Source organism: Podarcis raffonei, chromosome 15, assembly GCF_027172205.1.
Source record: "Podarcis raffonei isolate rPodRaf1 chromosome 15, rPodRaf1.pri, whole genome shotgun sequence".
Lineage (NCBI taxonomy): Eukaryota > Metazoa > Chordata > Lepidosauria > Squamata > Lacertidae > Podarcis > Podarcis raffonei.
In genome coordinates, this window is record NC_070616.1 from 32,796,620 (window position 1) to 32,811,924 (window position 15,305).

Genomic DNA, 15,305 nt, shown 5'->3' on the forward strand with positions numbered 1-15,305 from the left:
TCGGGTTACAAACACTTCAGGTTACAGACCCCACTAACCTAGAAATAGTACCTCAGGTTAAGAACTTTGCTTCAGGATGAGAAAAGAAATTGTGCAGCGGTAGCGTGGCAGCAGCGGGAGGCCCCATTAGCTAAAGTGGTGCTTCAGGTTAAGAACAGTTTCAGGTTAATAACGGACCTCCGGAACGAATTAAGTTCTTAACCCGAGGTGCCACTGTATGGGACTTGCTCCCCCAGGAGGCTGCAATGGCCTCCAATTTGGGTGGCTTTAAAAGAGGACTGGGCAAATTCGTGAAGGGGAAGGTCATCTCAAGCATTGAGAGTCTATGTGATCAGATCACTGTAGGAACACTGAGTGTCAATGTGTATGCAGTGTATACAATGTGTATACGTGATTCCACCTCTCTGCATGTATTAGTTAGAAGAACTGGCATAGGGTTCTAAACTGAAATATGCTAGCACCAGAGACTGACAAGAAAAAAAGGACAGCTTTATAGACTTGTATTTTCAGTACTAACAAATAAAAATCTGTGGGTTGTATCCAATGCTAGTTGTACTCGGAGTTGACCCATTGAAGTTAATGGACTTGACTAACTTAAGTTCACTAATTTCAGTTGGATACAATTCTGTGGCTGCAGCCTTCATATAAGAGAACATTATTCTACTTGAGTAGACCCATTGACATTAATGAAACTAAATTAGTCATTTACACACCCCAAATCACTATCCAGGAAAAATCTGACACGCTAACAATAGTTTTCGTTTCTAGTTCTGGTGACCACTATGAGTCAAATGCTCTCACTTAAACCAAGTGGACATTAAAGTTGGTTTCCTGGGCTCAATTTCTCTCTCCTCCCATCATTAGAGAGACGTTATCACTAGTTACCACCTCAACACCATCCAACAGCTACCCCAAGATGCTCCATGAAATAACAAAAATCTGCACAGCAAGTAAAAATAACTACAATTGCACACTATCAGTGCTTGTAGAAGTAGAATATCACCCTCAGTCTGCTACTAGAACAGGATTATGAGGGAAACGTGCAGACTGTGTGGAAGCAACAAGTGGTGAAAAAGTGATTGAGTGCTTTTTCACCTTAAATCCCAAGCCGGATGGTCTTTTGATCCTGGTTTTATACAGTGGTACCTCGGGTTAAGTACTTAATTCATTCCGAATGTCCGTTCTTAACCTGAAACTGTTCTTAACCTGAAGCACCACTTTAGCTAATGGGGCCTCCCACTGCCGCCGGAGCCAGATTTCTGTTCTCACCCTGAAGCAAAGTTCTTAACCTGAAGCACTATTTCTGGGTTAGTGGAGTCTGTAACCTGAACCGTATGTAACCTGAAGCATATGTAACCTGTACATTGAGGAGAGTTTATCCATATACACCCATCTTGTTCCACTGTTTGGCCTTCCTCTTCTCTTTCTCTCAAGCAAATGAAAGATGTCAATGATGCTGGGAGGATTCCCAAGCTGAAGGCACATCTCACAACCTGAAGACCATTGTCCTAAATTGTCCCCAATGTATCATTCAGGATGGATCATAAATGATTAATAGACAGTCTGATGCATGGGTAATAAACTGCTAAGGAACTGGGGGGGGGTGCAGGATGTGTGGATCTGCCAGTTTCAGTTCCTCATGTTTTCCCCCCAACCTTATATTTAACTCTCCACATTTATACATCATTGTTTTGTTTCTGACTGCAATAAACATTGACTGATTGATTTTCATGAAAATTCGTCAGCATTTTGGTGCAAATTTCTCCTAATACACACATTTCATATGCTATTTTGCCTGAAATACACATTTTTTGCAAGAAATTTTCCCTAATATAATGCATTCTGTATGTTATTTTCCACTAATATAGACATTACCACGCATGCTTTTAGTATATATGCATTTTCATATCCATTACTTTCCTGAAAAACTGCACTGCAAAATTCAGAGCAGTGCAAATTTCGAAGGGTAGCTGTGTTGCAGCTGACAGATTGTTCCAGAGAAAGTGTGAATTAGGTAGAGTCACCTTTAAATGCAAACCGAATCAAATTTCTCCCCTCTCCAAAAGAGTAGGTCAATAAGTCACTTATAATCACAGATTCTACACAGGTCCTACCAAACTGCTTAGAGTGCACAACCGCAAGCTGTCTCCAGATTCAAGTGTGCATCATGGTTTACAACACATTTGTTAACTCTTCAGTAACCAGGAATGTGACTCGCATTGGCTGTTTTCTCATGGCTCTCCTTTCCCACAGAGCAGGTTCTGTTAACTAAGGTTTCCGTTGGCCTGCTGAGCGTAATTCCACATCTCCATGTGTTTGATTAAAGAGTATAATCTTAACATTGTTTCGGCAATGCGATGGATGCATTTCAGAATGCCTGAGCCGCTTTGAACTATGGAAAAGGTGGTTGGCAAATACAGTAAGGAGATTAAAGTAAACAAATGTCCCTCTCCTTCGGGATGGATTAAGAAAAAACCGTAGGGGAGCAGAACTTGACTGGAGAGATTAGCTGCAGAGGCTTATTGTAACCAGGCAGCAAAGGAAAGGGAGGGGTGAGGGAGGAAAGAAACCTTCCATTCTAGATGAGAGTTTAACTTGCACCTCAGCTCACATCCAAATGATATCAAGCACCTCTCATCCAGTGAGCAGAGACAGGGCATCTGTGGCACCCTAGATGATTAATATGATGCTCTTTCCAGATGTTGTCAGACTCCCAATTTTCATCAATCGACATGCCAACTGGTGATGGGAGTTGTAGTCCAGCAACAGCTGGAGTCCAGCAACAGCTTTCTCCAACCCATGTAGAGCATTTAACCATCTTTCCCAACTCCTCTCACCACTATCCTGTGAAGATCATTTCTAAGCTTTTCCTTTGGGGGTTGGGGAGGGAATCAGAACCGAAACACACAAGTGTCCTATTTATTTTATTTTGTTGCCCACCCACCCTCTCTCCAAGAACTCAAAATCTCCTCTCTCCCCTCCCATGCTCACAACAACCGTGCAGGGGCAGCTTAGGCAGAGAGAGCGGCCATGATCCACAATCACCCAGAGAACTTCATGGAATGGAAGCCCTGCTCTCCAGTGTCTAAGCACAACTGCTACACCACGCTGGCTCTCGCCATTGGCAGTGGATCTATGGAAGAAGTGGGGCTTCCAGGTGTTTTTAGAACCATACACAGCTATTCGTTCACTGCCCATACATGGCAATTAGCCAGAACCACGCAGCAATTGACTGCAACCACACAGCCCATAGGGCAGCATACATGTCGTCTCCCATCCAGGCACTGACCAGAGCCAGACCCATTTAGCTCCAGCAAGGTGGTGGCCTCATGTACCATCAGACCATACTCTGGTACCACCGACCCACATGCCAGCATAAGCATCTATGCAGACACAGACCTCAGGTCACAATCATGCGCCTGGGCACAAGTCCAGCACTGGTGGGATTTATCTCCAAGTAAACACGCATAGGAGTCAGCTTGCTAGATTCTCACCTAAAGCGAGCCCTCTCTCCGATCCAAACCCTACCCAAGCCCAACATTACAGCCTAGCTGGTTTTACTGCGTTAATCCGGAGTGAACTCACACCGCCGGGTTCTTGCCCAGCTGCTGACAATCCTTAACGAGGATTATTAGAGGATCTCCAGTTTCCTCCATCAATAGCAGAGGAAAAAACTAAACCGACCAAAGACCCTACTCCAGTTGCAAGCTGATTAGCCAGGTTCTTAAGGGAGGGCAACTAATTCGCAGTAAGCGAGCGGGGCAGCCCCTTGCCATCCCCAAGTTCGCCTTTCAATGCAGCCGAGCGAAAGCTGCGCCGCCCGCACTCTTCACCTCCTTGGCGCGAGGGGTCGCGCAGCACAATCCTATTCACGATCCACCCCATCAACACCCTCAAAAAAGTGCGTCCCCAGCTGCGCTAGACGGAGCTTACTCGCAGGGAAGGATCGCGGCCACTTCGGAAACTCCAGGGAGATGGGGACGCGGGGCAAGCCGGGGCGCGTCCAGGCGGAGGAAGGAAAGCGCCTCCGGAGGCGCACCTGAGGCGCCCAGGGGAGACCCCGGCCGACGGGCTGGGCGAAGGCTCGGGCCCCGTCGCCCCGGCTGGAGAGCCGCGCTCTCCTCGCCCTCCGTCCGATCCCTCCCGCCGGACCATCTCACTCACCCAGCAACGCAGCCAATCCCAGCGCCAGCGGCAGAGGCTCCATCGCGCCCGTTCCCCGAGGAGGCGCCCGACGCGCGGCCAGGAGAAAAGCGAGAGCAGCAGCAGCAGCAGGTGCAGGAGCCGGAGCCCGGGAGCTGGGGCGAGGGGGAGGCGGGGAAACCGGAGGGGGGAGGAGCCACTCGCGCGGGGGCGTGTCCGGCAGGTGGGGGAGGGCAGGGGGCGGCGCCCCGGGAAAAGGGAGGAGCCCCGTCAGGTGCCAAGCGGGCGGAGCGCACAGGTGGCGGTTAGAGACGCCGGAGGCGCGGAAGGGATCTGGGGTTGCAGCTCTTGTTTGGAGGTAGCCGACTGTGATCACCAGCGAGGGCTTCGTGCTTCGTCTTGCTTTGAACCCTTCCTGAACGCAGAGGCGGGGGCTAAGCAGGGGCGTTTAAGTTGCAAGGCACCCGCCAAGCAGGTGGAGAACTGGGGCCGATTTGGGATATCGCTGCAACTGGTGATGCTGCCGGATGGCAGCTTGCCCGCTTGACGCCGTCGCTGCCGGTGGAGCCAGGAAGAAGGGGGGGGGCGAAAGAAAAAAGCCTAACGCGATCCTTTCATTCGGACCCACGAAGAAGTCAGCGAGCTGCGTAGATATCTTCGCCTGAATCCCTGACCACTGGTCCTGCTACCTAGGGATCAGGGGTGCCAACTTGAATAAGACATTGGGGGCGGGGGTAGGTAAGCTCCACCCCGCATAATCATTCACATGATGCGGCACACGCACGCTAGTTGAATGGCAATCAACTTGGGGGGGGCGCCCCCTCAAATATTTTATGGGGAGGCAGAAGACCCCCTGCGCCCCTTGGCTCCTATGTGCATAACCGATCACAAGATGCAGTGCACACACACCATTTGAATGACAATGCCATAAACAGGAAGGGACCCTGGCCTCTAGGAGCTGGCTCCTATGCTAGGGATGATAGGAGCTGTAGTCCAAAAGCAGCTGTCCAGCCAAGTTTGGGAAGTCCTGGATTAAGCACACACCTTGAAAATGCCAGAATTTGTCAGTTTAGTTTATTACATATTTATTAATTTATTTGTCTATTGCTTTTCTTCCAAGGAGCTCAAGCTGATATACAGTGGAACCTCTGGTTAAGAACTTAATTCTTTCCGGAGGTCCGTTCTTAACCTGAAACTGTTCTTAACCTGAGGTACCACTTTAGCTAATGGGGCCTCCTGCCGCTGCCGCACGATTTCTGTTCTCATCCTGAAGCAAAGTTCTTAACCCGAGGTACTACTTCCGGGTTAGCGGAGTCTGTAACCTGAAGCATCTGTAACCCGAGGTACCATTGTACTTAGTTCTCTCCCCTGCTCCCTCCTCAGGAGAAGGGTGGTGACTCTGCTTGGCATGCAGAAGGCCGCAGGTTCAATCCCCCATGGTATCTCCACATATGACTGGGAGAGGCTCCTGTCTGAAACCCTGTGAGCCAGGGTAGGTGTTACCAAGCTAGGATTAAAATTCTAACTCGGCATAAGACTGCTTCCTGGGTCGTTTTACCTCCACAACAACCCCGTGATGTAGGTTTGGCTTAAAGGTAAAGACCTAGGTAAGGCCACCTAGGCCTAAGTCACCCGAGTTTCACAGGCAAGGGGGGATTTGAACCTGGGTTTCCCTAGTTCTGGTCTGACCCTCTAACCACTGCATCACCTGGAAACCAAGCCTTATGCAGAACAGTTGAGGTTGGGTGCGTTGAGCCTGCAGAAGAGACTGAGAGATATGATAGGTAAAGGGACCCCTGACCGTTAGGTCCAGTCACGGACGACTCTGGGGTTGCGGCGCTCATCTCACTTTATTGGCCTAGGGAGCCGGCGTACAGCTTCCAGATCATGTGGCCAGCATGACTAAGCCGCTTCTGGCGAACCAGAGCAGCGCAAGGAAACACCGTTTACCTTCCCGCCGGAGTGGTACCTATTTATCTACTTGCCCTTTTGATGTGCTTTCGAACAGCTAGGTTGGCAGGAGCAGGGATCAAGCAGCTGGAGCTCACCCCATTGTGGGGATTCGAACCACCGACCTTCTGATCGTCAAGCCCTAGGCTCTGTGGTTTAACCCACAGGGCCACCCGCATCCCTATGATATGATAGCCATCTTCAAATATCTAAAGGGCTTTCACGTGGGCAGTGGAGCAAGCTGGTTTTCTCCTGCTCTGGAGATTAGGAGTCAAATCAATGGCTTCAAGTTACAAGAAAGGAGATTCCAACTAAATTATCAGGAAGAACTTTCTGGTGGTAAGAACTGTTTGACGGTGGAACGAACGCCCTCAGAAGATGGTGGACTCTCCTTCCTTGGACTTTGAAAAGCAGGTGTTAGATGGCCATCTGTCATGTTTGATCAAGATGAGTGTCCTGCATTGTAGGGGCTTGGACCAGAGGTCCCTTCCAATTCTATGGAGGCAGCTTTTTATGCTCATTTTAGGAAATTAGCATGTGCTTGGTACAAACAGGGCCACGGTATGTACATCTTGCATATAACTGCCATCTTCCCTCAAGCTTTCCGTTTTCTCTTTCTTCACCAGGATGGGGAACCTGTAGCCCTCCAGATGTTGCTGGACTCCCAGTTTCCACCAGCCCCAACCATCATAGCTAGTGATCAGAGATTATGGTAGTTGTAGTCCAATAACATCTGCAGGGGAGCATGTTGGCTATCCCTACTATACACTCAAGGGTGTATGTGTCTTATATACCTGCTACCAACTGAGAGGCTGTGGTCTAAACCTCTGAGCCTCTTAGACTTGTCGATTGGAAGGTCGGTGGTTTGAATCCCTGCAACGGGGTGAGCTCCGGTTGCTCTGTCCCAGCTCCTGCCAACCTAGCAGTTCGAAAGCATGCCAGTGCAAGTATATAAATAGGTACCGCTGTGACGGGAAGGTAAATGGTGTTTCTATGAGCTCTGGCTTCCATCATGGTGATCTGTTGCACCCGAAGCGGTTTAGTCATGCTGGCCACATGACTCAGAAAGCTGTCTGTGGACAAATGCCGGCTCCCTCGGCCTGAAAGCGAGATGAGCGCCACAACCCCATAGTTGCCTTTGGCTGGACTTCACCGTCCAGGGGTCCTTTACCTTTTTACCTTAACACTTCATACACCACATTGTTTCTGCTACAATAATTGTGGTCCTCTTTAACAGAGCTGCAAGATGCATTGTTTTTGGGACTGACTAACATGGCTACCTCTCTGGAAACTGGGAACACTCTGCAGCATCCTTCCCCAACCTGGTGCCCTCCAGATGTTTTGGATTACAGCTCCCACCAAACCCAACATCTGGAGGCTGCCCTAGATTACACTCCTGCTAGCTTGCAGGAGGCTGCCCTAGATTACACTCCTGCTAGCTTGCAGGAGGCTGCCCTAGATTACACTCAATAGGTGTAAGCCACCTCAGCTGACACACGTATTGTTTGCAGAGTTGCTTTGCGTAGCTGTGTTCTCAGTCTGGCAAGTTTCAGTCTAAAATAAGTGGGAAAGTGTCACTCCCTTATTAGAAGCACAAAAACGCTCACACCCCTGACTGCATGGAGTCAAATTGAGCACTGTGCGGTATGGCTGAACTGTAGTGCTTCTATTCAAAGTTGATGGCCCTTGAATATTAAGTACACTGAACCTTTGTTTTCTTTTGCAAAATCCACAGGGATTTTCTTATGCTGTGGATACTCTGGAAAGGAGAAGGTATGAGGAAATCTGGATTGTGGAGAGTGTGGGAAGGCAGTGATTTGGAGGAGATTGCCATGTGAACAACAGAATTAATGGAAGCAAAAGAAGCTTGCTATCCACAACATGGATGAGTCCCATTTCATACCGAATCAGACCATTGAACCTTTAACTTCACTGTTTATACTGACTGGAAGCAGGGTCCAAGAGAGGAGTCTTTTGTAGCCCTACCTGGAAATGCCAGGGATTGAATTTGGGACCTTTATCCCCCCCCCCCAGACTAACATTTGCTGTGCCCAGTGCTATTTTTCTAGAAAGAGAGGTGCCAGAACTCACCATGAAAGCCTCCTTTGTTTTCTTATAATGGCAGTGGCACCCACCTGAGAGGTGCTGGAACTCAGTTCTGGTGAGTTCCTGCTGAAAAAGGCCTTGACTGTGTCTACTCAGTTGTGGCCCCCTTCCCCTGGCATACTCACATTTAGGATGGGTCATCTCCCTGCCACAGTGGAGGAAGAAGATTAGGCCCTGTCAGTCTTCGCGGATGCATTGAATACTCTGCAACCAGTTCATAAAGAGCTTTACAAGCAAGCATGTTGCCATCTGATATGATTTTATTCTGATCCTGATCTGATTTGAGGATGTATTTTAATAGATTGTCTGATTTTATGTTAATGTGTTATAAATTTGATGTTAGCCGCTCTGAGCCCAGCTTTGGCTGGGGAGGGCGGGATATAAATAAAATTTATTATTATTATTATTAGCAGAGGAAAGAGAGCTGTGTTTTATAACCGCTTACTTCTGCGCAGGGCCTTGATTCTTGGATGCCATAAAAGTCCATTCACACCCGATATTTCTCAACAGGCAGGATGTAAAAGGGGCACCCAAATCATACTACTGGGTCACACTTCGTCCTGGGAAATTGTCCTGGCTTGATCGAGGGAGAAATGCTTCCCTAGTCTGTGTATTTAAAAATGCATAACATGGAAAGTTGTGGAATGTTATGCTTGGCATCAGAAGGAATGTTTACATCTGAAACTTGGACCCCTTTGCTCAAATGTCAGTCCTTTGCGGTGGAGAAGCATGTGGCCATCTTTTCCTCCAGGTAACTTTTGAGCTGGACACTCCATGTAGGGACCTCTCCATTCAGATTGTTCAGAGATTCCAAGAAAAACAAAGTGTTGGTGGCCGAGAGAGATGGGGGCAAAGTAGGACTTTTAATGTGGCAAACTCTTTACAAGGCTCACTAATCAAAGGGATGGAGCAAAACCCTTATAAGGAAAGGTCACAGCATTTAAGGCTTTTTGTTGAGAGAAAAGCTAGGAGGCAACCTGATCATAGAGTTATAGACTCAGGGTGGAAGATGGGGACAAAGGTCGAATTAGCTGGCTCTGCCTGGCTCTGGCTCCCCCTACTGTTTGGCTCCTTGCCTTCCAACTTACCAGCCCCCAATGGGGGCCAGCCATCACTGGTACAGTCCCTGGAACATTTTGCCACTTGGGGAAGTGGGGGAGAACATAACAGTGGGCAGCGGCGTAGCGTGGGTTGTCAGCACCCGGGGCAAGGCAAGTAATTTGCGCCCCCTAACCTGGGGCAAGGCAAGTAATTTGCGCCCCCTAACCCCTAACATGCCGCCGCTGCCAGCTTCTTCTTGCTGCTGCCTGGGCTGGGGTATTTACGGTAAGGTAGCCACGGCGACGGCGGCGGGTCCGTGTCAGGTGATCTGAGGCGAGTTGCCGCTGGCGCTGCCGCCCAAACGAAACCGCTTGCCTGGAGGAGGAGGAGGGCAGAGAGGCGAGGAAAATGCAACATGGCCCAGCAGCTGCAGCAGCAGCGGTGGCGGCGGCGGGGCTGTGAGGAGGGACTGCCTGGCGCGCCCTCCGCGGCCCTGATGCGCGGGGACCGCGGGGACCGCGGCGAGCCGCTGCCAGCTCGTCGGTTCTGCGAGACATGGGGCTCTGCTACAGCCTGCGCCCGAGGCTTTTCGGCGACTCCGGAGGCGGCGAGCGTGCCCCCCCAGATGTTGCACCCGGTGCGGCCGGCCCCCCCTGCACCCCCCACGCTACGCCACTGACAGTGGGGAGCACATAACTCTCCGAGTTGCAGTTGTCATGTGTAATTTAATGAAGCACTGTTCGCGGGCCAGCCTTTGAATACACCAAGACAAAATGAACTGAAGCAATGATTTGATGCTTTATTGTGTTTTTAATATTCTGTTGGGAGCTGCCCAGGGTGGCTGGGTCAGCCCAGTCAGATGGGTGGCATATAAATAATAAAATTATTGCTGCTATTATATAGGGAACAGGGGAAGCAATTCTGAGCCTAGTTTCTCTCCATGTGGAAAGTGGCCCAGAGGAGATGGCTGACCACTTCATTTAGCACTTTACCTCTTAAGTATAATAGATCTGTATCCCTCTCCCTCCGAAATAATTACTAGCTAGTGAAATGAACCTCCAAATGAACACAAGCAATATCCAGTGAATGCCTAATCAGATTTGGTCGGTGGAGTAACAACTTTAACATGTTCTTAAATCAAATCAGGATTTAAGCAAATCTCTAAATATGAACAGATTAGATTTGCTCAGCCCAGCTGCATGTTAATCTATTTTGTCCTCCTGGAGAAACCTATTGCCTGTCATTTTGAACCATCAATGTCAAGAGTCCCCAGAGCTAAAGAGATGAAAACAGTGATGCCGGTAAGATCCCTGACCTCATCTCATCACTTCTAGTTTGCTGCGCACCACGGGGACCTGGGTAGCCTTGTTCTATGGAGCCAGACCATTGGTCTACCTAAGCAGAGCATGGTCTGCATCAAGGTTTCCCAACCTCAGGTCTCCAGCTGTTTTGGGACTACAACTCCCATCATCCCTAGCAGGACCAGTGGCCAGGCTTGATGGGTAATGTATTCCAAGACAAGCTGGAGATGCAAGGTTGGGAAACCCTGGTCTATATGGACTGGTAGTGTTTTTTCCATGACCTGTCTAGAAATGCCAGGGACTGAATCTGGGAATTTCTGCCTGCCCCTGCTCTTTTCCATCCCTATATGAAACTGGGGGCAAAATCCTTCTCAGATGCCCTTCTCCATTGTGCCAGATATTTTGGACTACAACTCCCATCATCCCTAACCACTGGCCAAGCAGACGGCTGGAGCTGATGGAAGGTGCCGTTTAAAACATCTGGAGGGCACCAGGTTGTGGAGGGCTGTTGGGGGACATGGCCCACTTCTCCCCACAGCGAGACAGTGTCAGTATATCAATGATCAGGGACAACGTCCTTTTTGCTCAGTGTTTGGACATGAGAAATGTGGGGTGGTGGGGCTGAAAATTCTTCATTCTTTCCAAATAAACTACAGAGCAGTCGGGCCACTTCAGAAAGATTCTAAAATGTAAATCAGGGATGAGCACCTGTGATGCTTCAGAAGAGGGGGATTTAGGGTAGCACAAGTGGTGCAGGAGTTCTGGGCAAGCATCCGAAGAGGGTGCAGTCTCAAAGCCTGGTAAGCTCTTCTCAGGCTTTGGGAATAATAGTAAATAATAATAATAATAATAATTTATTTATACCCTGCCCATCTGGCTGGGTTTTCCCAGACACTCTGGGCAACTCCAAACAGAATATTAAAAACATGATAAAACATCAAACATTAAAAACTTCCCTAAACAGGGCTGCCATCAGATGTCTTCTAAAAGTCAGATAGTTGTTTATTTCTTGACATTTGATGAGAGGGCGTTCCACAGGGCAGGCGCCACCACCGAGAAGGCCCTCTGCCTGGTTCCCTGCAACCTCAATTCTCGCAGGGGGGGAACTGCCAGAAGGCCAAGGCATGAGGGGTCTGGCAGGATCCTAGAGTCCTCTTCCCTCTTTTCCAAAGAAGGGCAAGCACTTACCATGCTTTGGGAAGAAGGGACGGCTCTAGGACCCTGCTAGAGCCTTGCACCTTCTTCCCAAAGAGCTATACGTTGTTTATCCATCTTAAGCTGGTGCTGCAGAGGGCTGCTGGGAGGGCATCAAATATTGTCCTTGCACAAAGTGGCATATGACCAAGGTCCACCCTTGCCTTCGGATGTTGAACCATCCCCTCCCATTTGCCCCTGCCAGCACTGCAAATGGATAGGGACAGTGAGAGATGTAGTCCACCAACATTTGAAGGGCCACAGGTCCCCTATCCCTGATGCAACTCACTGATCCAAAGACGATCAGATAGTTTAATGGTAGATCAATTGTATAACACTAGTCTTATGAACCGTAATACAGGAACTCAGTTATGCAGTGTAGTGGTTAGTGCAGGGGTCAGCAAACTTACTGCACCTCGGGCCAATGTCTCCAGCACCGATTGCGCGGTGGGCCGGAGGGCGGGGGAGTGCATGCCCATATGTGTGCGCACACACTATTTCTGGCGCACTTCCGGGTTGGAGGAGCACCGGAAATAGCTTGTGCGCATGTGCACGGGCCTCCTCCGACCCGGATGTGCACTGGAAATAACGCCCATGCGCACGCTTGCACATGCGCACAAGCTATTTCCAGTGCTCCTCCAACCTGGAAGTGGGCAGCCATGCAGCACAGTGCAGGTAAGAGTGGCAGTGGGCGGCTGGGTCGCTGCAGACCAGATAAACGAGTCCCTCAGGCCTTATCCGGCCCACGGGCCTTAGTTTGGGGACCCCTGGGCTAGTGTGTCAGACTATGACCTGGCAGACCAGGATGCAGCTCCCCAGCTGTGTAATGCTGCTCCAGTTTTTTTTTTGGGGGGGGGGAGAGAGATAAAGGTTCAGGAGTAGGCAAGAAGAGATCATGGACCCTGGCTGGGAAGCTGAGCTCTGGTCTCCTTGGTCCTAGTCCAGCACCTGTTTTATCCTCTGCCCGTTACTCAAAGAGTTCCCTCTGAGCTATACAGGTGGGACCTGCAGCAAAATGTTGCAGTACAGAGTATACTTGCTCAGGGTTCCCACCAGCCACATCCTGCTGTCAGGACATTCCATTACCTTCCATTCTCCATCCCTCAAGCTGTCTCCCTCCCGCCCCCCCAAACTGTATTTTGTCCTCATGAAACATGCTCACTAATCAATGGTCAGATCTGAAGTCCCCTCCATGCTTTTTTGTTTGTATTTCAGAAACATTGGGATCCAGATTACTAAGCGAATGCTTCCCTCTTGTTTTTCAGTTACCCTGTTTTGTCTACAGCACTGTTAGTACTCAGCAGCTGAGTTTGTTCTTAGAGGGAGTGGGGAGAGAGAAGGGTAAAGTTCTGGAGACTGAACCATCCCTGTATAACACAAAAGTTTCATTTTAAAACTACTGTATTTTTTCCTCTATAAGACTCACTTTTTCCCTCCTAAAAAGGAAGGGGAAATGTGTGTGCGTCTTATGGAGCTAATGCAGGCTGCGCAGCTATCCCAGAAGCCAGAACAGCAAGAGGGATCGCTGCTTTCACTGTGCAGCGATCCCTCTGGTTGTTCTGGCTTCTGAGATTCAGAATATTTTTTTTCTTGTTTCCCTCCTCCAAAAACTAGGTGTGTCTTATGGTCTGGTGCGTCTTATAGAGCGAAAAATACGGTACATGACACATAAACCCTCTGCCCCAATTTCTCTCTCCAAGGTACTAACGATAAGCTGCCAGAGGCTTGAGCAAATCAATTTCCTCTTTTCCATTTCCCCTTCTTGTTTTCATTTTCAACTTTCTCCCACATATTTGTGTCACAGATATTTGATTCACGCACAGTCTCTCCAACTTCTGGTTTCTTTGAAGCAAGGCTTCCCAAACTTGTCTGGTCATGGGCACACTTGCAAATGGGAAAGAAGTGTTTTTGCAGACATGGGGTGGACCAAATGACTCTCGGAAGCCCTTCCAACTCTTCAATTCTATAGTTTCCATTGTCATCAGCCTCCTTTAAGCTCAGCAGTTTTTGGTCAGGTGGTTTTGGGAATTTAAACAAATCTTTTTGTTATTTTAATTTACAAACAACTGCATCTCCCTAGAGAATGTATTATTAAATTTTATTTATACCCCGCCCTCCCCAGCCAAGACCGGGCTCAGGGCGGCTAACACCGGTATAAAAACAATGGATTGAAATACAACTTAAAAACAAGATTAAAATACAACATTAAAATGCAGCCTCATTTCAGTAGGAACTCAAATCAAAAACTTTTTGGGGGATGAAAACGTCTTCACCAAGGCCAACTATCCAGACTGGTCCTATGTGGGCCAGAAAAAAGCCAGGGAAGTCCCCAAATAGGAGTTCCATCACAGAAGGAGAAAGGAAAAAGGAAGAGGGAAAGTGGATCAGTTTGATTCCAAGCCAAAGGCCAGGCGGAACAAGTCTGTCTTACAGGCCCTGTGGAAAGAAATCAGATCCTTCAGGGCCCTGGTCTCATGAGATAGAGCGTTCCACCAGGTGGAGCCAGTGTTGAAAAGGCCCTGGCTCTGGTTGAGGCTAATCTGACTCCCTTAGGGCCTGGGACCTCTAGGGTGTTGCTATTTATGGACCTTAAGGTCCTCCGTGGGGCATACCGGGAGAGGCGGTCCCGTAGGTACGAGGGTCCTAGGCCGTGAAGGGCTTTAAAGGTCAAAAGCAGCACCTTAAATCTGACCCTGTAGGAACAGATATACCTAAATTTCTGAGGGCCCTTGTCTTACTTCCCAACTGTTAAGTTCAGTTGGTGGAGCATGAGACTCTATCTCAAGGTGTTGGGTTTGAGCTCCACTTTGGGGGAAAAGATTAATGCATTGCAGAGGGTTGGTCTACAAGGCCCTTGCGGTCCCTTCTAACTCTACAATTCTATGATCCTAATGTTTCAGCTGCTTGAATGCCTATTGAATGCCTTGATAATACCGTATTGGCCTGAATATAAGCCTCACCCTTTTTTCCAAATTCTGACTGTGAAAAGTTAAAGTGCAGCTTACATTTGCGACCTTACGAAAATTGGCTTTTATGAATATCGCTGCTGAAACAGACATACGGTAAAACGGAACGGGTGTGCCTGTGGAATTTTAAGGGAGCAGCTTATATTCGGGTATTGTCTTTTTTCTCTCCTCCCCCCCCTTGAATTTTAAAGGTGTGGCTTATATTCGGGTGCAACTTATATTCACGCCAATACGGTAGTTTTAACAGAGGGCTGTAACTTGGCAGAACCTTTGCGGTTTTTTACTACATGGCTCCCTCTGCTGACAGAAACAGGAATGATATTCATTCCTGGGGTCAACTGGAGATTTGTAAGCTCTCTGGGGGATATCTTCAGTTCAAAAGTGTTTTTTTAATGTTAAGGTGGTAGCACTGCTGCTCTTGAGAAAGCCCACCTTGTGTCTAGAGGTTCTGAAAACCGGTTCCACATCAGAAATACACCTTTTGGGTTTGTGCTTCCATCACCATCTCGGGTAAGTTTAGCCACTCTTGAAGGACACAGATTATCTGGACCTTTTCAGATCTGGGTCTGGCACGAAGCCAGTCTTTGTCATTCTTGTGGATGAC

At 48.7% G+C, this 15,305-nt stretch overlaps 1 protein-coding gene and 1 long non-coding RNA gene across 2 annotated transcripts in view; one reads left to right on the plus strand and one right to left on the minus strand.

Moving 5' to 3' along the window:
• ESAM (endothelial cell adhesion molecule) overlaps positions 1–4,447 on the minus strand; it is a 93,443-nt gene extending 88,996 nt beyond the window's left edge. Inside the window, exon 1 of the mRNA XM_053366810.1 lies at positions 4,165–4,447. Within this exon, the coding sequence (XP_053222785.1) occupies positions 4,165–4,207 (43 nt within the window). The 5' untranslated portion in view covers positions 4,208–4,447. The remainder of the gene's footprint in view (positions 1–4,164) is intronic.
• A 66-nt stretch (positions 4,448–4,513) lies between these two features.
• On the plus strand, positions 4,514–8,438 carry LOC128402581 (uncharacterized). Its single transcript, XR_008327747.1, has 3 exons — positions 4,514–4,618; positions 5,527–5,721; positions 7,829–8,438. It is a non-coding gene; the product is annotated as an uncharacterized LOC128402581 (long non-coding RNA).
• Positions 8,439–15,305: the final 6,867 nt, after the last annotated feature.